The 23,037-nt window shown below is 49.9% G+C and overlaps 1 protein-coding gene across 1 annotated transcript in view; it reads left to right on the top strand.

Moving 5' to 3' along the window:
* The window catches only part of Kif6 (kinesin family member 6), a 287,668-nt gene extending 280,038 nt beyond the window's left edge, over positions 1–7,630 (top strand). The window contains exons 20-25 of the mRNA XM_035451464.1: positions 2,006–2,237; positions 3,006–3,079; positions 4,250–4,297; positions 4,722–4,811; positions 6,159–6,265; positions 7,503–7,630. Coding sequence (XP_035307355.1) covers positions 2,006–2,237; positions 3,006–3,079; positions 4,250–4,297; positions 4,722–4,811; positions 6,159–6,265; positions 7,503–7,630 — 679 coding nt within the window. The remainder of the gene's footprint in view (positions 1–2,005; positions 2,238–3,005; positions 3,080–4,249; positions 4,298–4,721; positions 4,812–6,158; positions 6,266–7,502) is intronic.
* Positions 7,631–23,037: the final 15,407 nt, after the last annotated feature.

Here is a 23,037-nt window from a genome sequence, read left to right as displayed (position 1 = left end):
AAAAAAAAAAAAAAAAAAACAGACTCTTCAAGTCTTGAAGCCTAGGAGAGACAATGCAGACCCAGGTGACACAGTGCTCAGCTGAAAGAGGCATGGAGGCAAAAAGACATGGAGGGTGCGCACTCGAGTCAGGGTGGATTCAGCTAGGAAAGGGCAGGACTGTACCAGCTGCTGTGGAAAGGGTCTGGGGGACTGTCCGCATTGTCTTTGCAAGACTTGTGGCAGTATCTAAAACTCCAGACTCTTGGGGCTCAGCTCAGCCATTAAGAGCACTTGCTGCTCTCGAAGAGGCCATGGACTTCCGTCCTCGTGCTCTCCCCAGGCCTTTCACAGCCCCATGTGTGACTCCAGCTCCGGGGGAATGCACACCCTGGCTTCTGTGGGCACATACACAGACACACACACACACACACACACATAATTAAAAATAAACATTTTAACTTAGAAGATCTTACCTAGGAAACAAAAAAGCCCACACATTAGACCCACTTCTGGTTGACATTCCACCAGGCCTCCCAGACACATGCCTGGCCTGAGTGCCAGAGCTTCAGGAAACAGTGCCCACCACTCAACACAGGGGTGTTTTGTTTGCATGCCTGAAGGTTTTAAAAAATCAGTAAATTCGTGAAAGAAAAAACAATGAATTGAACTTTATTAAAATGTTTAAGGGTACTATTGGACTAGAGAGGTGGCTGTGTGGTTAAAAGCGCTCCCTGCTTGCCGCCACTTTGGGTTGTTCACAAACTCCTGTAACCCCAGTTCCAAGGGATCCAGTGCCATCTGCTGACTTCCACAGGCATTCCTGAATGTACAGGTGCATACACACCCACGATAAATAAACAATAAAATGTGCACAAACCAGATGATGTTTGCAAAGCACACATTGCATAAAAGACTTGCATATACTAAAATATATGCAGGACATTTTATGTGCAATGATAAAAAATGGATGGCCCAAGCAGCTTTAGAAAACAAAACAATAAACATGGGAGCTCCATAGTGAGGCCTTTCCTATATTAATTAATTAGTAGGGCTGGACTGAGAGGCAGGAAGATTTGAATGGTGGCACCCCAGAGCCAGGGAACCACTTAGGTACTAGGGAGTCCTTTCCCCCCAGCTTCGCCCAGTGCCCTCCTCCTGCCTGGGTTGCATGAGGGAACAGACCAGGCAGCTGGCCTCTACAGGAGCATCTGTCTGCCTCTGTCTGCCTGGTGTGGTCACGTCCCTCCGCCCTGCTCCCTTGTCTGTCTGGTCCACTCTGCTGCTCAGTCCTGGCCCTCAGCAGCCTGGCGTCTGTGAACTTGTCCTGGCCTCTGGAGGAAGATAAATTGGGAAAGGGTCGTTTGAGAGCCAATGGCTTATTCCCTCAGATTCACTATTGTTTCCAAACCGTCCTTGGCCTGCTCTGAGGGTGGCACCTGCAGGAGGAAACCCCTCCTTCCCTTCCTAGGACTGGCTCCAACCACCCTTGAAGCTCAGCCTTTCTCCCAAGAAGAATGTGCAGTCTGCCACCTTGTGGCTGTCTCTGGTCCTGCAGCACCTCAAGTAAGACCCAGCACAGAGGGTTGCTCAGAGAAACTTTACACAGCTAGGAAATGAGCATGGGAGGTGTGAGTAGGGTTTGGGAACATAATCTCTGACGTCCCTTCTTGTTTATTTGACTCATGGCCGGGAGCCTGTGGAGACGCCTCATGGGAAGGGGTCTGTCCTGCCATCATGTCTGAAGTAGAACAGCAAAAGGTTGGCTCTAGGCAGCCAGCCAAACTCATATGTGGGGCTAAGCAAGAGCTCACCTGTCTGTCACCCTGGCTTGCCTCCCAGCCTGAGTGTCTCCAGCTGTAAAATGAAGGTTCTGACTACATGACCTCTTAAGTTCCTCTGACGCTGCTCTTCACAGGTCGTCCCAAAGTACAGAAGAGTCTCCGAAGTTCATGTAGGAGAGTGTATTGCAGTATAGCCTAGAGAGACACGAGGTATAAAGAGCAGTCTTCCTGTCCCCTCACAGGAGGAATGTGGGGCTCTTGCTGGGCAAGAGCACACACCAGGCAGTAATGCTAAATGGACCCAACACATCTGGTGAGCTGCCAGATGTGGATCCTCCCTCAGTGAGCATGCAGCGGTCATCAGAGACCACTCAGGGACAGCAGTGTGGCCAAGGAAAGATAGCGAGTGCCTCCCTGGAATGCCAGCAGGGGCCGGCCACTACAGATGGCTGTACTGACACAGGGAAGCTGAAAGTAAGCCTCGGAGGTGTGTGAGCTTGCTATTTAACCTCGCCACCTCTACTCACATCTCTAAGACAGGGGTGATGGTGCCCTTCTCTGACCACTGAAGGGCTTGTGTTTGATTTTCCACGCTGTGGCAAAATACCCAAGGAAAGCAACTCTATGGAAGGAAGGTTTATTTTGACCCAGGTTTGTAGAGGTTTAGGTCGGTAGCTTTGGACCGAGGTGTGGCAGCAGATCCTAGAGGAGAGGACGTGTGGACCTTGTGGAAGCATTGGGAAACAGACAGACAGACAGGAAGGGTCTGGAAGCCAAAACCACGCTCTCCCAACCCCCTGCCAGTGACCTACTTCCTCCAGCCCAGCACCACCGTGTATTAATAATGTCATCAAATCGAGAATCTATCAGAGGATTGATCCACGGGCGCCGGCAGGATCCTCAGGATCCATCCTTTCCCCCAACTGGCAGCCAGGCTATTATTAACACCAGTGCCCCTGGGAGGGACATTTCCTGTCCAGATCACAGCAGGGGCTGCAATGAGACAAGATGGAAAAATGGAAAATTTAGGGACATGACAGCGGAAAGGAACCCTCACTGCAGAATGCATTTGAAGTGGCTTGCAGCAGAGAGAGGAGGACGCACAGTTAACAGCCAGCTGCTTGAGGCCTTTCTCCCCTCCCAGCTGCAAGCCTGCTGCTGTCTAGCACTCCCGCCAGAAACAGGGAAAGGACATGTCCTAAGTCCCGGGTGTACCCTCGTGGCTCTGGTATCACCTTTCAGGTTATCGTTTCTCCCAAGGACTCTCTGGAGCCACCCTATAATCTCATGTCTCAGGAGAGAATGGAAGGGGATGTGTGAGCTGTTTCCAGGCAATCTTGAGACATAACTTGAGAGCCACCAAAAGGTATATATGGTGTCTCCTGAGACGTCCTCCAGGCCTCTCCCCTGCGGAGCCAGCTCCCACGCTTGATGTGTCTTACTCACTGAGGCTCTACTTTGAGAAGCCCGCACCCCTTTTTTAACATATTAATTCCAGTTTCCCTTACTCCCCTCCTCCTGCTCCTCCCTTCCCCTCTCCCATTCCCCCTTTTGCTCCTCAGAGAGGGTAAGGCCTCCCGTGGGGAGTCAACCAAGTCTGCCCCATCACCACATTGAGGCAGGACCGTGTCTAGGCTGAGTCCACAAGATATGGGCTCCAAAAAGTCAGTTCATGCACTAGGGATAGATCCTGGTCCCACTGCCAGTGGCCCCACAGACTGCCTACGCCACCCACTGTCGCCTACATTCAGGGTGTCTAGTTCAGTCCTAAGCAGGTTCCCCAGCTGTCAGTCAGAGTCAGTGAGCTCCCACCAGCTCAGGTCAGCTAGTTTCTGTGTTTTTCCCTATCCTGGTCTTGACGCCTTTGCTCCTCCCTCTCTTCGCCTGGACTCAGGGGCCTCTGTCCAGGGGAGAGTTGTGGATTGCTGCATGTGGAGAAGCCCACACCTTCTGGGTGTACACTTACTCTCCAGTTGCATGCCTTTCTTTAATACATCTATTAACTCCACCTCAGAGCCTGATTAGTCCTGAAATTCTTTTCTGAGTCCATGACCCTGAAGGTCTAATGCCGCAGACTGCTGAGGGTGACAGCACGGGGCTGTGTCTTTGCCCTTCACTGCTGGCAAAGGGGCACAGTGTCACAGAGCGCTGCCACATGGCCTGGTTGTAGACACTGTCCATAAACAGCAGCTGTGATCATTGCAGTCATTGTGTGCCGTCCATCTTCTTTCAGCCAGCGACACTTTGCTCCAGCAATGAAAATCACGGGGGGGGGGGTGAGGGCTGGGGGGGTGGTCAGATTGTCAGTTCAGTCTTCTCAGGTTGCTGTTACAAAATGCCAGAGTCTGAGTGGCTCCTTGGTTGGTTGGGTTGGTTGGTGGTTGATTTTTCTGGTATTGGAGCATACCCAGGATCTTGGGTATGCCAGGTAAGCCTTCAACTGCTGTAACACGTTCCACACTCTTCTGTCTTTCTGTTTGCCACAGTTATCAAGGCTGGGAACCTGAAGATGTAGTTGACAATCTGGATGTCTGGTAAGGGCCCTGCCCCTCCCACAGTGGCAGGGGTCAGGAAGCACTCATGTTTCTTTTGTACAATTGCTAATCCCTATCTTGAGGATCTTGCCTCATGACCTCATCACCGCCCAAAAGCACTGTCTCCACCACTTTAGGAGCTGGGTTCACCCTATGGATTCTGTAGCACAGAGATGGAGATCTTGCTGGTGGCTCCCTTCTTTCCGTGGTGTCCAGACAGGGTGTTCTAGTCTGCTTTCCTCTCACAAGGGCACTAGTCCCATTATGAGGGCTGGACCCACAAGGGTCTCATCTGTCCAGTCACCTCCACAAGACCCACCTCCAAACATCACTCTGGGAATTACAAACGTTAAGAGGACGAGTGTCCCAGTCTTTCCTGTGCACTTCCCCATGACTTCTGGCTTCTGTTGGTTTGGTTTTACAGTGACAGGAATGCCAGAAGAATCATCCCCTCCCCATGCCCCAGTCAGTACAGCCAAGGACCCAGTGGCTCCAGGACCCAGCTTCAAGACAGGTATGTAGTCCCTAATACTGTGACAACCAGGCCATCTGGCAGCGTTCTGTGACACTGTGAGCCCTAAAGTCTGCGTCCCCAACCACCTGAGGGCCCCAGTGCCTGGGAAGTCCCCCAGATCTTCTCTTGCATTCTCACTCTCAAAACTGGAGGAATTTTCCCCAAAGCTCTGAGCGCCCCCATCTCCTGGTGTATACATAGGGTGCACTAGGTATGGTGGCACACACCTTTAGTCCCAGCATTTGGGGGACAGAGGCAGGTAGACCTCTGAGTTTAAGGCCAACCTGGTCACCAGTTAGGGCAGTTCTGCCAGAGCCCTCTGCCCCACTGCCAGAGAGCTGACTAGCCTCCCCAGGAGGCTGGGGCCCTGGTTAGGGTAACTTGTCACCTTCAATGCAGACCGGAGCTCCCAGTTACTGGAACCGCTGGAAATTTCCTAATGGAATTTTCCTGGTCCCCGACACACACACTGCTGACAAGGTGTAGCTACTTGTCCCCAAGACAGAGACTACTATTCTATCTATTCCAGATCACAAACATATTTAGCCAAAGTGCTACTATTAAGAAAACTACATTTCCCAGCACCCTTTGCAGCCACGAGGCCAATGAAATTTGTAAGCAGAAGAGTTGTGTGAAATTTCCAGAAATTCTCCTGGTAAAGGGAAGGATACTGGCCCCTCCCCTCTTCCTTCCCTGGCTTAGAGAACTCCCCTGGTTTTGCCAGTCTCATGTCTAGCGCTGTTTGGCTGTAGGAAGGTGAGTAGGGGCAGGGCAGGGAAAGGAAGCAGCTGGAGCAAAAACCCCAAGACTGGAAAGAATCAGTTTATTGAAGTAGCAGGAAGAAACCAGTCAGAGCACTGGGGACCCAGGAAGCCATGGGGTGGGGCCAGAGCACTGGGGACCCAGGAAACCATGAGGCAGAGTTTGAATTCTATTCCAGGAGTGATATGAAGGGGGAGTTGTGGCACAATGAAAGAAGTGTGAGGCCTTCACAATGAGGAAGTGGAAAGCAGGAGGTCAGATGAAAACCAAGAGACCAAAACCAGAAAAGCAGGCTCAGTGGGTAAAGGCACATGCTCCACATATGTGATAGCCTGAGTTTGATCCCCAGAATTCATGGTAGGAGAGAACCATCTGCCACAAGTTATCCTCTGACTACACACAAACACACAGAGGGAGAGACAGAGACACATGTACACATACACACAGAGACCACAGACAAAGACATACACAGAGAAAGACAGGCACATATTTAAATGTTTAAAAAACAAAATTAAGCAAGGTTGGACATCTCTTTGGAGAGGCAACATCCAGGTATAATGAGTAGTGATTTGTGTTTACCTTCAGTATCCCTGAAAGGCCGATGTCATCTATCCCTCTCACTGGGGACAGCCAGACCGATTCTGACATCCTGGCATTCATCAAGGCCAGACAGAGCATTCTGCAGAAGAAATGTAAGTCCACAGCCCCTGGAACACCTCCAAGGCCCAGCTGTCCCTATTTATTCTTGTGTCCCACACTTGGGAGAAGGGGGAGGCTGGAGCAAGCAGGAAGCTTTAAAGGAAAGAGACATCCCATGTGCTCCTGCAGCCACAGCAGTGGCCTCAGTCACCTCCTGTGAGCTGGCTCTGCTTCTCCAAGTCCCAGGGGCAGGTGTGTGGGTGAGTGGCCTGGGTGCCCCTGTTGCATCTGGACAGCCTCCTTCTCCCCATTTGAGACATTGACTTTGTTCTCTGTCCTCGGAAGACATCTCTCTCTTCCTGCCCAGCCTTCTCTAAACAGGAAGGAACTGAGGGCAGTTTGGTAACTCATTGAAACCCCGGCTGGAAACTTCACTCTCCATGGCACATAGTTCTTGCCAAGGAGCTATGGATGTAAACAACACTTGAAGGCCCCGGGTTGGGGACACTGTGTCAGTCGTGGAGGAAATACCTGTCCCCCAGCAGGAGAGCAGAAGGCCTTTCCTGGCCTTCCTCACTGGCCTGCTCTCTTGGCAGCTAACCATCTTGAATATGGACAAGCCTTTTCCATTCCAAGACATTCACAGGAACAAGGCCAGACCCCCTACCTACATTTGGATTTAGTTTTAGACTCATTCCTATATTCCAAAGATTTAACGTTGTCTTGGCTTGTCAAACGCTGCCCTCCTTGGCAATATTTCCGTCTGGTCATTTTCCATGGCTGTAATGAAATGCCAAAGGCTGGATAACATAGTAAACAAGAGTGGTTCACTTGACCCAGTTCTGGGAGTTCAGGAACAATACAGTAGTTGCAGCAGTTCTGCTCTGCTCAGAACCTCATGGCAGATGGGGTAAGAGGGAGGGGTCACACAGTGAGACAGGAACCCAGGGACGGATTTAGTTCAGGCTTCTTTTCTTTTATTTTATTTTTTGTTTTTGGTTTTTAGTTTTTCGAGACAGAGTTTCTCTGTAGCTTTGGAGCCTATCATGGCACTCGCTCTAGAGACCAGGCTGGCCTCGAACTCAGAGAGAGAGAGATCTGCCTGCCTCGGCCTCCCCAGTGCTGGGATTAAGGGCGGGTGCCATCTCAGGCTTCTGCTGTGACCCCATCTCCTAATGGTCCCACCTCCCAGCTTCACCACATGGAGAACCAAGCCTGGTGAACAAACTCAAACCACAGACAATATAAAAAGAGAAAGTCCCGGATCATATGGCTGACACCTTGCCCCAGGGTTGCCACACTCTCTCAGCTTCCTGCTGCCTATCTGTGGTTTAGAAGGAATCCGTTTGCATGTGGATGGAGCCCTGGAGCTGAAGGAAAACTGTCATGCTCACATCAGACAACTAGACTGTCACTAGATGCCCACTGTGTGAGCGCCAGGAGCAGCAGATGGGCCCCACCATGCAGCAGCGGTGGGCAAGTGCCATTGTATGTTGGCCAGGCATGTGTGGGAGGAGGAAGACAGACACAGGCAGCTTCCCTGCAAGGGCAGCCATGCAAAGGAGGCAGCTGGGACAGCTGCAGAAAAGCAGGAGGCCAGAGGGAGGCTGTGTTGCTAAGGGGAGACTGAAGATGAGCTTGTCTGTGGACAGGACTGTTGCTGTGGAAAGAAGCACACAGTGTGATGGAAGAGGAGTGTGTGTCACCCTTCTGTTGATGTGACAAAACACTGAGCAAACAACTCTAAGGAATAGGAGTTCTCAATGGGCCCATGGTGTCAGAACTGTCAGTCTATTGTGGCAGGGGGGACAGAGGAGAAGGGCTCACAGAATGGAGCCAGGAAGTGGGCAGAAGGATCCCTTTTATCCTGTCTGCACCCCTAATCTACTGAATAGAGCCACCTCCCTTCAGGGTGGCTCTTCCCTCTTTGTTAATCCTCTGGGAAACGGCCACACACCCAGAAATGTGATGTACTGGCTTCTTAGGCACTGTTTTCAATCCAATCAAGTTGACCATCAAAATTAACTGCCACAGGAGGACCAGAGACCTCCCGGGGGAAGAGAGAGGTGATGATGTGCAGTGGAAGATGGGGAAGAAAGGCCCTTAGCAACCCTCCCCATAATAAACTGCAGAAGTCAGCCCTCATTCCTCCCTGCAGTGTTTTTAAGTTGGGTTGTAGCCACTTCATAATAAGAGAAATGTCATCAATTCTCATTGTAGAAGAGATGCAAGCCCAAGGTTGGTGTTGGAGTGTGTTTCCTGGTGGCACTGTCCCTGACAGTCCAGAGAGCCATAAGTCCAGGCACTTTACTTTTGTTGTTTTGTTTTCGAGACACAATTTCTCTGTGTAGTCCTGGCTGTCCTAGACCTCACTTTGTAGGCCAGACTGGCCTCGAACTCAAAGATCTGCTACCCTCTGCCTCCCTAGTGTTGGGGTTAAAGACATGCACCACCACTGCCTGGCATGGGCACTTTACTTAAGACATGTATCAGGGCTGGGGAGATGGCCCCATAGGTAATGTTTGCTACACAGACACAGGACCCAAGTTTCATCTCTAGAACCAATATAAACAGCTGGGCATTGGCACACACACTCACAACCCCAGTGCTGGAAAAGTAGAAACAGTCAGGCCCCTGGGCTCTCTGGCCAGCCAGCCTAAGCTAAATGAGTATCCCATCCCAGAGGGAAACCCTGTCTCAAAAGACAAGGTGGGGCCAGTGAGGTGGCTCAGCAAGTAAAGGTGCTTATGGCCAAGCCTGGTGGCTTTGATCCCAGGTACCCACATGGTGGATAGAGATAGTCAACACACACAAGTTGTCTTCTGAGCTCTACATGTGAGCCATAGCACACACTCTAAGTGCATTAATTAACCTAAAAATAGATGGATACATCTGCATCCATATCCAATATCCAAGGTTGAACTCCAGTCTCCATATGCACACATGTGCACACAGGCACACACACATGTGCACACAGGTACACAACTCACACTTGCATGCATGCGTGCACACATACACACACACAAAACACACACGAACATACAGGCTAGTCAGCACTGAGGAAGGTTTTCAATTATAGTACTGTGTTTTATGCTCTTGGCACACTATAATGCACACAGAGGCAAGATCTGGTCCCCTTTTCTGACAAAAGAGGAATCCGAGGCTTGCTATAGTCGAAGACATTGCCCAAGGTTAGACAGATAAATAGGCAAAGCCAAGGAAGCCCATGTTCTGCTCTCTCCACTGAGCCACACTGTTCTGAAAGCCACATCCAGCAAGGGCTGCCCTCTCTGTTGCGCCTCTTGGCCTTGCTCTGCCCTGCAGCTGTGAGTGTTGTTCTCCAAACAGCCAGAAGCCTGGAAGTAATCCATCAAAACACACTCAAGTCCCACAATCTAATTGTTATTCCCAAAGGAAAAAACCTGGATTCTTAGTGATCGTGCAGACTCAGGGGAAGTCGTGGAGAGGGGGACACAGGGGCCATTTCCCCCAAGGCCAGAGCCAAAGGCCAGCAGGCTTAACCTGTCCAGACACAGCAGATGGGCCAGGGCCCACTGCACAGTATTGTGTATGAAGCTCACTTATCAGGCCGGCTGTCAGGCAAACAGCAGCCAGGCCAGCACCCTCCCAGCCAAAGCAAACAGCCTGCCCTGCCTGGGGCTCTCTGCTCTTATTTTAGTGTGCTGCCTCATTGCGGGAAGTTTGTGACTACAGCAGGAACAGGAGCCCAGAGAGGCTCCCTGCTCTGAGCATGCACTGAGAGCCAGGATGAATTGAATTGATTTAGGATCCAGGGAAATGCCAGCAAAATGTTTAAATCCCTGCAGGGACACCTGCGGACAGGTATATGCCTCCATAGGGGTGTACATCATCCATGGAGTCAAATCCACCCTTACACTGCCAAGCATGGCTTGAATGTCTGAGGCAATGAGGTTAAGCCCCTTTCTGCGGGCCCTTTTATAATCTTCCTTAATTCTTGAATTTGGAAGTCCCCTGGAGCGACCCCACAACCACAAGTCCTCCTTCTCCAAGAGGTGGAAAAGGCCCTATCAACAAACCTTAAGATTCTGCTTGAGAGTGCTTCCAGGGGTCAGAGGGAGGGAGGGAGGGAGGGAGGGAGGAGAGGGAGGGAGGGAGGGAGGGAGGGAGGAGGGAGGGAGGAGGGAGGGAGGGAGGGAGGGAGGGAGGGAGGGAGGGAGGGAGAAAAAAAGAGAGACAGACACAGAAAGAACACTAGCTCTTTTGGAGGATTAGAAAGGACATGACCTCAGATCAAACCATCTCTGCCATTCGTGGCCTTGGACAAGTCATGCTGTGATCCTCTGTGTGTCATAGACAGTGACCACCCTTACCTGTCAGGGCAGCTCCTCAGAGATAAGCTCTCTTATAACATACTGAGCACCAGAGTTGGCATCAGGGAAGGTGGCCTTGGTGATGAGACCTGATCTGTCTATGGTGACATGCTCCATCCCAGGGTATGCCGTCACCATTGCTTCACTGGGACCCATGTATGCAACAAAAATGGCATCTGCAAGGCTGTGTGGTTGGCCCTTCCTGTGAGGAGCCATGTCCCAGAGTACAGTGCTCTCAACTCTGCTGTGTAGCATCGCTTCTTCATCCCCCTGGGCACAGCTGGGTGCAGATCCAGAGGAGTCAGGACCTTAGAGGAGGGAACTGGCTCGGACTCCCTCCCTCTTCCAGAGGAGTTAAGACCCAGAGTAGAAACTAGCTCCGACTCCCTCCCTCCCATCTTCCAGTAGTAATCCTTGCCCAGGCTTCTCCTCAACATAGAGGAAACATCAGACCTAGGCCTAAGGCTGTCCCAGCTCTCACCCACCTGTCCTTGGCCTGGAGAGATGAAACTGGGAAGTTCATCCCTGCCTGTGAACTAGAATTACCAGGCCACCCACAGAGATTTCAGTCCCATGGGGGTCTGTGGTGTGGCCTGTGATGTCTAAAAGGCTTTGGAAATGAGCATATAGTGACCACAAATAGTCCTTGTCCTCTACACACATGCCATGGCATATAGACACACACATGCTGTAAGTGAATACAAAAATAAATATTTTGAAAGAATATGTTGTGCGGGGAACTCTGCTGAATTCCACAGTGCGGCCTCATACACAGTGCTGGCCTCACACAGTGTGGCCTCACACACAGAGCTGGCCTCACACACAGTGTGGCCTCACACACAGTGCTGGCCTCACACACAGTGTGGCCTCACACACAGAGCTGGCCTCACACACAGTGTGGCCTCACACACAGTGCTGGCCTCACACATAGTGCTGGCCTCACACACAGTGTGGCCTCACACACAGAGCTGGCCTCACACACAGTGTGGCCTCACACACAGTGCTGGCCTCACACAGTGTGGCCTCACACACAGCATTGGCCCTGCAGTACTGCAGGCAGGAACCATGTTGTTCTGCCTTGTTGCTCCCCACATCCAGTGGGCACAGACAGAGGCCACTGTCCTCACTCCCAGCCAGGCTCCATGGTCCACTTCTAGCTGACTGCAGCTTCTTCTCCATGCTCTCACCAACCTCACTCCTCAGCCTGCCTGCCCACTGAAATGTTTTAAAATATGTCCCTCACTTCACCCAAAAGACCTCAGCAGTTCCCTCTTACACCTACCTATTGTTTTTATTTTAACTAATTTTTTTAAATTTAAATTAAAAGCAATCTTATTTTACATACCAATCCCAGGTCCCTCTCCTTCCCATCCCCCCATTCCCCCCACCATCTCCCCATCTCACCCCCCATCCACTCCTCAGAGAAGGTGAGGCCCCCCCATGGGGGGGCATCAAAATCTGTCACATCATTTGAAGCAGGACGGAGGCCCTCCCCCCTGTATCTAGCCTGCGAGAGTGTCCTTCCATAGGGAATGGGCTCCAAAAAGCCAGTTCATGCACTGGGGATAAATCCTGGTTCCACTGCCAACGGCATCTACCTTATTATCCAAACTTTAGGCAGATGAACACCATGCTCACACTTTGTGTGCATGGATGCAAAAATCCTGTTCAAACACAGACTTAAAGCTGTATGCCTAGGGCGGGTCCCAAGGCTTATTTTAAAGTAAGTGTGTGTGTGTGTGTGTGTGTGTGTGTGTGTGTGTATGTGTGTGTGTAAGTAGAGGCACCCTTGGAAACCATGGGATTGGAATGAGTGTGACTCTGCTGAAGGGTGGTACCTTAGCAAAGAGCAAAGGAAGATGGGGGCGTGGCCAGCCTCCCTGCAGTGCCTGTCAGTCCTGAGAAAAGACTCCTCTCCAAGCTAATAGCACCCTGTCTTCTTTCAGGCCTGGGGAGCAACTGACTTTCTGATGGGAGTCACACTCTGGTCTGCAGACAGAATGACTGATGTGATGATAATGACCCTGACCCTCGCTAGTGACCTTAGATATAACACAAAGCCACCCCAGAGCAACTGGCAAATTAGAGGCCAGAGGAGGAGAGCTGTGCTTCATTAAGGGTGGTGCCTGGGAGAGCACAGGATGAGTGGTCCTGACTGAGATTCTGGGAGGGCGGGCAATGCCAAGAAGCTGAAGCAAGACTGGGTTGCTGCTCACTGTCACGTTTATGAGAGTCCCGGCGATGGTGCAATACTCCATCATAATGTCCAGGCGGGGTACATCCCAGGCAGTGTAACACAGGAGGGTAATTATTTATAACTATTTGCCAGTCGCCACCCAAGTCTACCCCCAGCTCAGAAACCCAGGAATGACCATGGCAGGCCAGGCAGGGCTTCAGAGCCACAGATAAGACATTAGAATGTAGGGTACCTCAAGGGCCAGTGGCTCAACGCAAACACTTCACCATCACCCACTGCCCTGCCTCCAGGGAGCTATGTATCCTTGCTGTCTGGGGACTGCACAGTAACAGAGACTACTGGGAAGCCCCCCAGAATCAGGACCTTGAGCCATTACCCTCACCCCAAGCTGTGTGGGCTTCTACACAATGAGGGCCAAACTCCCTGGCCCCACAAGGAGAACAGAGCTACCCAGTGGCCTTGCCTCAGTGACTCTGCCATCATTTCACAACCTGGCTCTGTGACTTGGACTCAGTGGGCATGAAGGAATGGAACACAGTCGGCAGTGGCCTGTGTTGTGTTCCCAACCCAGCTACAGGGCAGGAATAGGTGCCCAGAAATGATGACAACTGAATAAAAATATCTTCGGCTCCTGGTATGTCTGTCCATAAATACAAGAACTCATGGTCATGGGGAGTGACAAGGAGATGACCCCGTTGATGTTGTTGGCTGTTCCACTCCTCTTTAGGTGTCTTGAAGCTAAGCAGACCTGTAGCATTCTTCTTTGTTGTAGCCTGGCTTATGTCATTAGGAGTTAGAAGCGTGGGGCAGGCCAGCCTTGCGCTCCTACGGCTGATTTTTTGGACTGCCACAGACTTTAAGATGGAAAGTGTTATGACAACCAGAGCCTATTGTCTATGTCCTCCCTGTGACCCTAGCATGGGGCCAGTTCTTATTAAACAGTTCCTCCATTTATAAGTGGCAGAGCTGGAACCCAAACCCACTTCTCAGGCTGGAGTCTCCCTTTCTACCTCCCTATGGTTCAGTGACTTAGTTCCATGGGGTGGGGGCCACTCCTTTCCACCCTACCACACCCCTGGTAAAGCCTAGAGTACGGGTTAAGACCAAACGGGAGGCTTTTCAGGAGTCCACAGCATGGAAATACAGTCCCACTGATTCACACTCAGGGTCCTGAAGACAACACGGACCTTGCCAAAGCCCCTCATGATTGGCATCAGTGACCCTGGAACACCTTGATGTGGTCCATCTTCTAGAACATGCTAAGATCCGTTGACTGTCACTCCCTGCTGAGCTGTTATGTCCTGGATCCAAAGGCTTTATTGGCTGAGATGTGTGGTACCACCTCACACGGGGCATGAAACAGTCACTCAGCCTGGAGAGGGAGTAAAGAAGAGAACACACCAGTCAGGGAACCCAGGCCGATGGGACACTGGCAGTCAATCTTGACAGAGCCTCCTTAAAATCCACCTTAAATCTCCCAGTGGATGGTGGGGCTTTGGTATGGACCACCCTGGACCACAATGTGCTTGCCCCCAAAGAGCCTCTGCCTGCCCCCAAAGAGCCTCTGCAAATGGGAGGAGGGGATGAATGTTTTGAAAGGATACTCCAGCATCAATGGAGCAGGGACAACAAGGAATATCTGAGTTCAAATAGAAATTAAAATGTTTTCTGGAGAGCAGCTTGGTCAGTGATCCTGGTCCAATCCTGGATAGAATTCTTCATAGGGGGAGGGCAGGGTGGGAAAGTATGTCCACATATCTTGAAAAAGGAGATTTCAGATTACTCAGTAAGTAAAGACACTTGCCACCAACCCTGATGGCCTGAGTTTGACCCACAGGACCTACATGGGAGGAAGAGAACTGACTCCCACAAGTTATCCTTGGTTGTTTTTAACTCTCTGTCATTCTATTTTATTGAAAGACTCAGGAGCCAGATACTTACTGCTAGCTTAAAAAGGCAGAGAAAGCACCCAGCTCTTCCTCTGCTGCCATCTTCCCAGAGTGAGAGCTTTCTTCTATGCCATCTCAAACAAAAAGTCTTCCAACTGACTGCCCCTCCCTTCTACTTCCTGTGTGTGTCTCTCTCCATCTCCTTACTTCCTCTTATACTCTGGCTTTCTGCTGTCAACTGGTTGCTTGCTCCACCTCTTGACCTCAGATTGATTTTATTTAATCCTATTTACAATATTCAAGCAGAAACCTCTTGGATTAAAGGTATGTGCTAGGACAGCTAGAAACAGGTTTTTCCAGTAAATAATGTAATCCCTGAGTTCACAGTGTAAATATCCCGCAACAACCATTTAATCTCCACATGCAATCTGTGACATGCATGCCCGCACAGACCATGTACACACGCACGTGAGCACACACACACACACACACACACACACACACACACACACACACACACAGAGTAACAATAATTCTTTCACTCCTGTGACATCTTGAGATGTACTTGATAGCTGCTGTCCTTTTAGCCCATAGCCTGGAAAACACAGAGAACAAAACCAAGCTAGTCTGGAGACTAACTCGTAGCTTGAAGCAAACCCAGACACAGTGACTCCAAGACCTCTTGTCATGAGACCAAATATTTCTTGCTATAAACCACTGGAATTAGGGAATTTGTTCCATAGTGTTATTCGTGTCAATAGCTGCATGATACAGACATTAAAATTTCAACAGTGTATAACAGTTCCTGTGCAGTCTTCACTCTGGCCCTTTATGCTTACTGTCAAAGACATTTGGGGTCCATTGTGTCTGCTGCTTGCAGCCATGAAGCATAACCAGACCTAATTTACTCCACTGTGTACGGCTAAAACTAGGCAACATACACAAATCAATGACTTTTAGATGCCAGATAACAGACAATGCAAGACACTGAACTTCAGAAGAAGAGAGGCAATTGCAGCCAAAGGTGTCCAATGAAAACCCCCAAACATCACAGGCTATTTTCAAGGCTAAATACATATTACCACAACCTGATGGTAAGGCCCTATTGCTGATGACAATACTTGAACATGGAGATGTCAGACTGGTCACCCAGAAGCTTCACCCCTACTGACTAGTGTTCAGGGTGCTGGAAAGTAGTCTCCACGCTACCAGAGAAGAAAGGTAACCATCAGTACCACCCAGCTATGAATACTGAGCTACAACAGTACATACCTACTAGATATACTAGTGTAATAGTTGCACAAATGTTTCGATTTGATCTAAGGCCCACTCCATGAAATGGAACCCATTCCAGACACTGCTAAAGTGTTCAAGAATCTGAGACTAACCAAGGTAGCCAAGCCCAGTGCTGTTTGAAGCAGAAATAGGCACCCACATCTAAGCACTGAACCATACCCCTGGAATCCAATTGTGGAGAGGGGGGAGGGATGAGCAAAGAAGCCAAGACAGTGCTTCAGAAACCCGCAGAAACAGTTGACCTGACCTAGTGAGAGCATGGAGACCCTAGTCATAAAGCTTCGGAAACAGCACTGGACCAAACCAAGCCCTCTGAACATTGGTGCCAGCTAGGAGGCCAAGACAGTCTATGGGACCTCTAACAGTGGAGCCAGTCTTTATTCATAGAGCACAAATGGACTTTGGGAGCCCATTCCCTATGGAATACTATTGCAGCCCAGATACAGCAAGGAGGGCCTAGGCCCTCCCCCAAATGATATGACAGACTTTGAAGGTCTCTGGTGGAGGGCCTCACTATCCTTGGGGAGGAGTTGGGGGAATGGGTTGGGGGGTTGGAGGGAACATGGGAGAGTGGGAGGGCAAGGAAATGGGGGGTGGATATGTAAATATGAGTAGTAATTAAAGAATTTAAATAAAAAGAATCTGAGACTAGATAAGTCATAGGAGAAAACCTGCTGGTACTATTCTGCTGAGCAGAGCAATAAAATGACTCCCAATGACATTCTACTATACATATAGATCAATGCCTTGCCCAACCCTCATCAGAAAAGCTGCTTCTTGCAAAGCAAGATGGGAATTAACACAGAGACCCCAAATTAGACACTGTGCAGTGACAGGGGAACTTTGGAACACTCAGTTATTTTTTTGTTGGTTTTGGTTTTGGTTTTTTCAGACAGGATTTCTCTATGTAGCCCTGGCTGTCCTGGAACTCTCTTTGTGGCCTCATAGAGATCCACCCACTCTGCCTCCTGAGTTGTGGGATTACACATGTGTACTTCCACTGCCTGACTAGGGCACTCAGTTCTAAATGGGATGTCTTCATCAAATCCCTCCCCTCAAGACTGAGGGATCTGTGTGGAAGGGGAGGCAGAAAGGTTGTAAAAGCCAGAAATCCAAACAAACATTTGGGTAGATAGGGAGTTGGAGAGGATCTGGGAGGAATTGGAAGAAGGGGGAATCTATTACATGGAAAAATGCTACCGTCCGATCCATTAAGGTGGGAGTGGGGGTGGGGGGCATATCCCTGTAGGACCAGAAAGATGAGAAGCAGCAGTCTGTAGTAGGCTCTGTCAGAACTCGGCCACACACACCATCCCTGAAATGCTGATTTGGCTTTAGTGGACAGTGGACATCCTTCATCCGACCACTTCTTTCTATATGAATGTCCTGCGTATAAGATGCTTGCCCATGGGCAGTACACAGGTTGATGGACTAATCTCGGTTGTCAGGGCTAATCTTGGTTGTAATCTTGACACAGTTGTCAAGAATGAACTTCAACTGAGGTACCGCCTTCCACAGGTTGGCCTAAGGGCATATCTGTGGGGCATTTGCTTGATTTCTAATAGATGTTGTAAGGCCTAGTCCACTGTGGCAGTACCTTCCTAAGAAGGTGGTCCTAAGAAAGATAGCTATGTAGCAAGAATCTAACTGGTCTTCATAATAAAATCTGGGAGTCAGATATTAGGGGGTGAAAGCTGAAAAATCAGAGAAGCAGAGCGGCCAGCCACTAGAGTTCTTACCTCTATGAAATCCTCAAACTGAAGAGAGGCCAAGCTCCCGTCTCCTCCCATCTTATATTCCTCTCTCCGCCCAGTGATATCACCTCCTGTCTTTATGTACAAACCTCCAGACCTCTATGGTTAACTAGTGGCTGGCTCCACCCTCTGATCTTCAGGCAAGCTTTATTTGTTAGAGTAAAAACAAGATATCACAACATAACTAAATGTAAGTTGAATCTATGAACAAGCCAGTAAGAAGTGTCCTTCCATGGTCTCTGCTTTCGTTTCTGTCTCCAGGTTCTGTCCTGAGTTCCTGACTTGACATCCCTTCATGATGGACATGATGGACATGAAATAAACCCTGTCCTCCTGAATTGGCTTTTGTCATGGTATTTATCACAGCAACAGAAAGCAAGCTAAAGCAGTTGGCTTCTCTGCTGTGATCCTCATCTGGTGACGTGCACAGATAGTGAGTGGATGAGGGCCTGGTCTCCTTACCCTTTGGGCAATCTGAGGTGTACTCATTCTCCCAGGTGTCCCAGTAGGGTCAAGACCGAGGGCCCCCTACTTACTGACACACTCTTCCCTGCCTCCCCCCTGAATCCTCTGCCATAACTTCTGGGGTCACAAACCCAACAAACCATCTCACACAATCTCAGATCTGCTCTGAGGAAGCCCAATGCTGGCCAAGGCATCTGTTTCAAAACTGTGGGTGTAGGGGTGTTCAAATTAACTTCTTGGTCTGAGGAAAATGAGGGTCCTTCCCCACTCAAACTGTGTTTCCAGCTAAGACTCAGAAGTTATGCTAAAGAAAAGAGCACCTCACACTTTCCAAAAGAAACAATAGCAATGATTGACCAAGATCAATATCAAAGGGCTAGCATGCTGGCTCAGCAGTTGAGAGCACTGGCTGCTCCCCCAGGGACCCAGGCTTAATTCATGCTACCCACACGGTTGCTCATAATGTCTGCAACTCTGGTCCTTGGGCATCTAACACCCTCTTCTGGCTCTAGACATCTATACTGCAGGCAGAACATTCATACACGCTAAAATAATACAATAAATCCATCTTTTAAAAAGATCACTTTCAGGTGTGTCGGCTTATTTGGCTGGAGGCTTCCTGGAAATCACTCCTCACTGCTGATCACAGCAGGCTGGATTTCCTGAGATCAACCTCTCAGATAGATAGAGACCCATGTAGACCTGTACCATCTGCCCCACCCAGAATGTTCCCCCATAGTACCACTGTAAGGAGATCTCCAGGAGGCCCTAGCATCCTTTCCTACAACTCAGTCCCCAGCCATTTAGTTTTACTGGGGAGCACTTGATGACCCCTCCTCTCTGCACCCTTTCTCTTACAGGACACATACCTGGGGAAGGGGGCGTTATCCTCTCCCCTTGGCTCCTGTTTGGAAAGTGTCATTTCACTTCTGCTCCTATCTGTTGACTCCATAAGTCAAGCCTGTGTTGGATGGTCATGTGGGAAGCTTGTCATTTTCTTTATTTTAAGGATCTATCAGATGGAAGGCACCCTGGGCCCAGCTACTCTGTTTACTCTGGATTCTCTGCCCATTGTACCTGGGGGTTGATCTTTTTGTTTTTCTCCTTTCTTCCTATTAGTTCAGTTTCAGAAAACCCTCAGCACCCCCTGTTATTAGGCCATGACACTGCTGTCAGGCCTGCCTGGCCATTTTACATCCATCATTAATTGATTTTGCCCTCCCCACCGGGGAAGCACAAATTGGCTCTGCCTGTTAGTAACAACAATTCCCTGAAAGGGTTATAAATCATGCCCCGTGTCTAGCCCTCACCCACAGAGGAACAGCGTCCACCTACAGGAATGCTGGCTTAGGACGTGGGACATGTGTGACCATTCTACAGCCCAGCAAGATCTCTTCTCAACAGCCAAAGGCTCACAGGTTACAGCACACCCAGGACACTCCATTTGTATGTGTAGAAGGAATGGAGAGAAATAGGGGTGGGAGGAAGAAAGGGAGGGCAGAGGGAGTGACTTTTCCTGGGGAGATGTAAACAAATGTCTGTTCACTTCAGACTGCAGACCTCACAAATGACTCCACAAATGACTCTGGTTTGCTGTGCCGATGACCAATGAGCTGACTGGGGAAACTTAAAGGAGCATGGGCAAGTCACCCCGGCCTGGGGGACAAGCTTCAGAAGATGCTCCACTGTGGCTTCTGCACAGCTTGAAGGCAGCTGAACTGAAGTCTTCTCTATTCAGCAAGAATTTACTGCCTCTATAATCTCTGGGGATGGGGCTTGGGACTCCTGTAACTTTCTTGTGAACCCCTCCTCCCTTCAGGAAGGGCTCTTCAACATGGAGCTGGTGCTCTGAAGACCCCGTTAGTTGTCCTCTGACATTTCACCTTTGAACTTCAATTCCAGTGGATTTTGTGGCCTAGTAGTTTTCAGAAGTCAGCTGGGTATGGTGGCACACACCTTTAATCCCAGGCCTTGGGAGGCAGATGAATCTCTGTGAGTTCAAGGCCAGCCTGGTCTACATAGGGCCAATCAGGGCTATGTAAAACCCAGTCTCAGAGAAACAAAAGACCCCAAAAACTGTTTCCAGAAGTCCCCAAAGTGGATCTGCTACTGAGAGAAACCCCATCCTAAGCCCCACTCTGGTTGAGCTTCAGAGGGGTTTGGGAAATCTCATAAAACTAAAGTGCAAGATGAAGGAGGTAGAAGGAAGAGAAGGGAAGGGAAGGGGGGAGGAAGGGGGGCTGTCAGGAAAGGAAAAGGGAGGCCCCTGTTCTGGAAAACTTTGCTACAACTTAGCAGATCCTCTGTAGGTGTCCCCAAATGAGTAGAGTTCTCTGTCCTGGTGAAGCAGATACCACTCCTTCCCAGACTTGAAGGAGGAGGGCACCTTCAGCCTCCCTCTGACTGTCTCAGACTTCCCTCATCCTTTTCCCTCCTGTGGGTGGTCCATGCTCTTTCTCTTCATTTCCTTCCACTGGAGAAGCTCTCCACTCCCAGTGGACTGTGTGTCCAGACTGATTGAGGACCCTTGGCACTGGAGGCAGTCCAGTCCCTGCTGCGTGAAGTCCTCTGGCTGTCAATGGATGAGTTTTTGACCCTGTACATGCCAGACTTCCCCTGAATAAAGGGAAAGGGTTAGGAGCTCCCTGCTCTCTCAGGGAAAGCACAGCCTTGCTTAAAGGCAGGACTCGGTGATTCAGGAAGCTGGTTGACCACCATCATTCCATTGACCCACGTCTCTAAAAATATGAGGAAAAGCCAAGAAAGGCTAAGTTTTGTGGCTTCAGAAATACCTGAATGTCTCAGAAAACCAAGACCAGCAGGGAAGGTTTTGGGAAAGATGGCTCCTTGACTCTCTTCATGATGCCTCTGAAAGGACCTCATCTGTTCTTGCTTTTTTTCCCTGTTTAATTTTCTTTTATTTCATTTTACATTCCAACCACAGTTCTCCCTCCCACCCCTCTTCTTGCCCCCCTCACCTCTTCCCACTCCCTTCACCTACCCCCTAGCCCACTGCCAGTCCACTCCTCTCCACGGGTAAGGATTCCCATGAGGAGTCAACATAGTCTGACACAGCAGGTTGGGGCAGGGCCAGGCCCCTCTCCCACACATTAAGGCTGAGCATAGCATCCCACCATAGGGAGTGGGTTCCAACAAGCTGGATCATGTACCAGGTTTGTGCCAGGAGCCAATCAGCTAGTCCGAGCTTCAAAACTGTCTCCCACATATGGTGAGCCTAGTTTGGTCCCCTGGAGTCTCTACAGCTGTCTGTCTAGAGTTCATGAGTTTCCACATGAGTTTCATGAGTTCAGCTATCTCTGTAGATTTCTCCATCATGATCTTGACCTCCCTTGCTCATATGTTTCCTCCTCCCTCTCTTCGACTGGATTCCCAAAGCTTAGCCTGGTTCTTGGTTGTGGATCTCTAGGTCTGGCTCCATAAATTACTGGATGAGGGCTCTATGATGATAGTTGGGATATTCATCAATCTGATTACAAGATTCAAGACACGGTGATACCACTCTTGGGCATATACCCAAAGGACACTCAATCATACCACAAGAACATTTGCTCAAATATGTTCATAGCAGCATTATTTGTAATATTAAGAGCCTGGAAACAACCAGGTTGGTTCCTCAACCAAAGAATGGATAAGGAAAATGTGGTACATTTATACATTTGGAGTACAACTCAGCAGTAAAAAAGGATGACCTCATAAAATTTTCAGCTAAATGGATGGAAGTAGAAAAAACCATCCTGAGTGAGGTAACCCAGACTCAGAAAGACAAACATGGTATGTACTCACTCATAAGTGGATATTAGGTTTAAAGCAAAGGATAACCATACTACAATCCACAGCTCCACAGAAGCTAGGGAACAAGGAGGACCCTAAGAGGGACACATGATCGCCCTGGGAATGGAAATTAGATGAGACCTATGGGCAAACTGGGGAGAATGAGATGGCTGTTCTTGCTCTTAGTGCCAGGGAGCCATGCCCCTGCCTCGCCTCACTCCAGTGATGCCGTGTGTTCTGCCTGCTGGGAGCACTTCTCTCTTCACTACACAAGTTAGCACAGACACTGGGGACAGGGTGCTGCCAAAAGTGAGAGTTCTCAGAGTAGGGTCCATGGACCACCAGCACCAGTAGCACCACCACCTTCACCAGCACCATGAGCACCAGCAGCAGCACTTATTAAGGAATCAGGTTTCCAACTCCACTCAGACCTGCTGACTCAGGGACTGAATGAGGCCACCGGGTGGTGCTGAGGCCCTGAGAGGTCTCTTGGGACTGTGATGTCAGTAGAGTGTTTCCTTGCTTTTCCAGAGATTCCTTACCCCAAGCACACATTTCACTCAGGGATGGTACTCACCGCCAGTCACCCCAACATCTGAGGACTGAGCCAGAGACAGGGACACTTCGAGCCTCTCCTGCCCCAGCCCTGGGCTAAAGGCAGAACCAGGAATGAGCATTGGGCAGACCATGGCCAGGCTCACACTGGTTCTGCAATCAAGGACAAGGATCTAGGTCTGGCTGCAACCCAAAGGGGCCAGTGTGTAGGGCCAGGGACTCACTAGCAAACGTGTCCCTCAAAGTCCTCTCGGTCCCTGATAGGGCAAGTGGAGACTGGAACCTCCTAAGGTTAGGGGAACCCAGTTCCTGGGGAACTCACACACTGAACCATAAACGGTGCTGAGTGTAGAGTCCAAACATGACTCTGTGGGGACGCTTGTGAGGACACCACCTCTGTCTCCTTCACCATTGCATTCTTAGAGACAAAGGTGCCACAGCCACTCATGGCCACTCACCCACACTCAGAGCCCTTGGGAGGCCAGAGCCCCTTCTCCACAGGACAGAGGGCCTAGAGGTGCAGAG

The sequence above is a fragment of the Cricetulus griseus genome, assembly GCF_003668045.3.
Source record: "Cricetulus griseus strain 17A/GY chromosome 1 unlocalized genomic scaffold, alternate assembly CriGri-PICRH-1.0 chr1_0, whole genome shotgun sequence".
In the NCBI taxonomy this organism is placed as follows: Eukaryota; Metazoa; Chordata; class Mammalia; order Rodentia; family Cricetidae; genus Cricetulus; species Cricetulus griseus.
The sequence above is the reverse complement of the archived record's forward strand: the minus strand, read 5'-3'. Positions and strand labels throughout refer to the sequence as shown.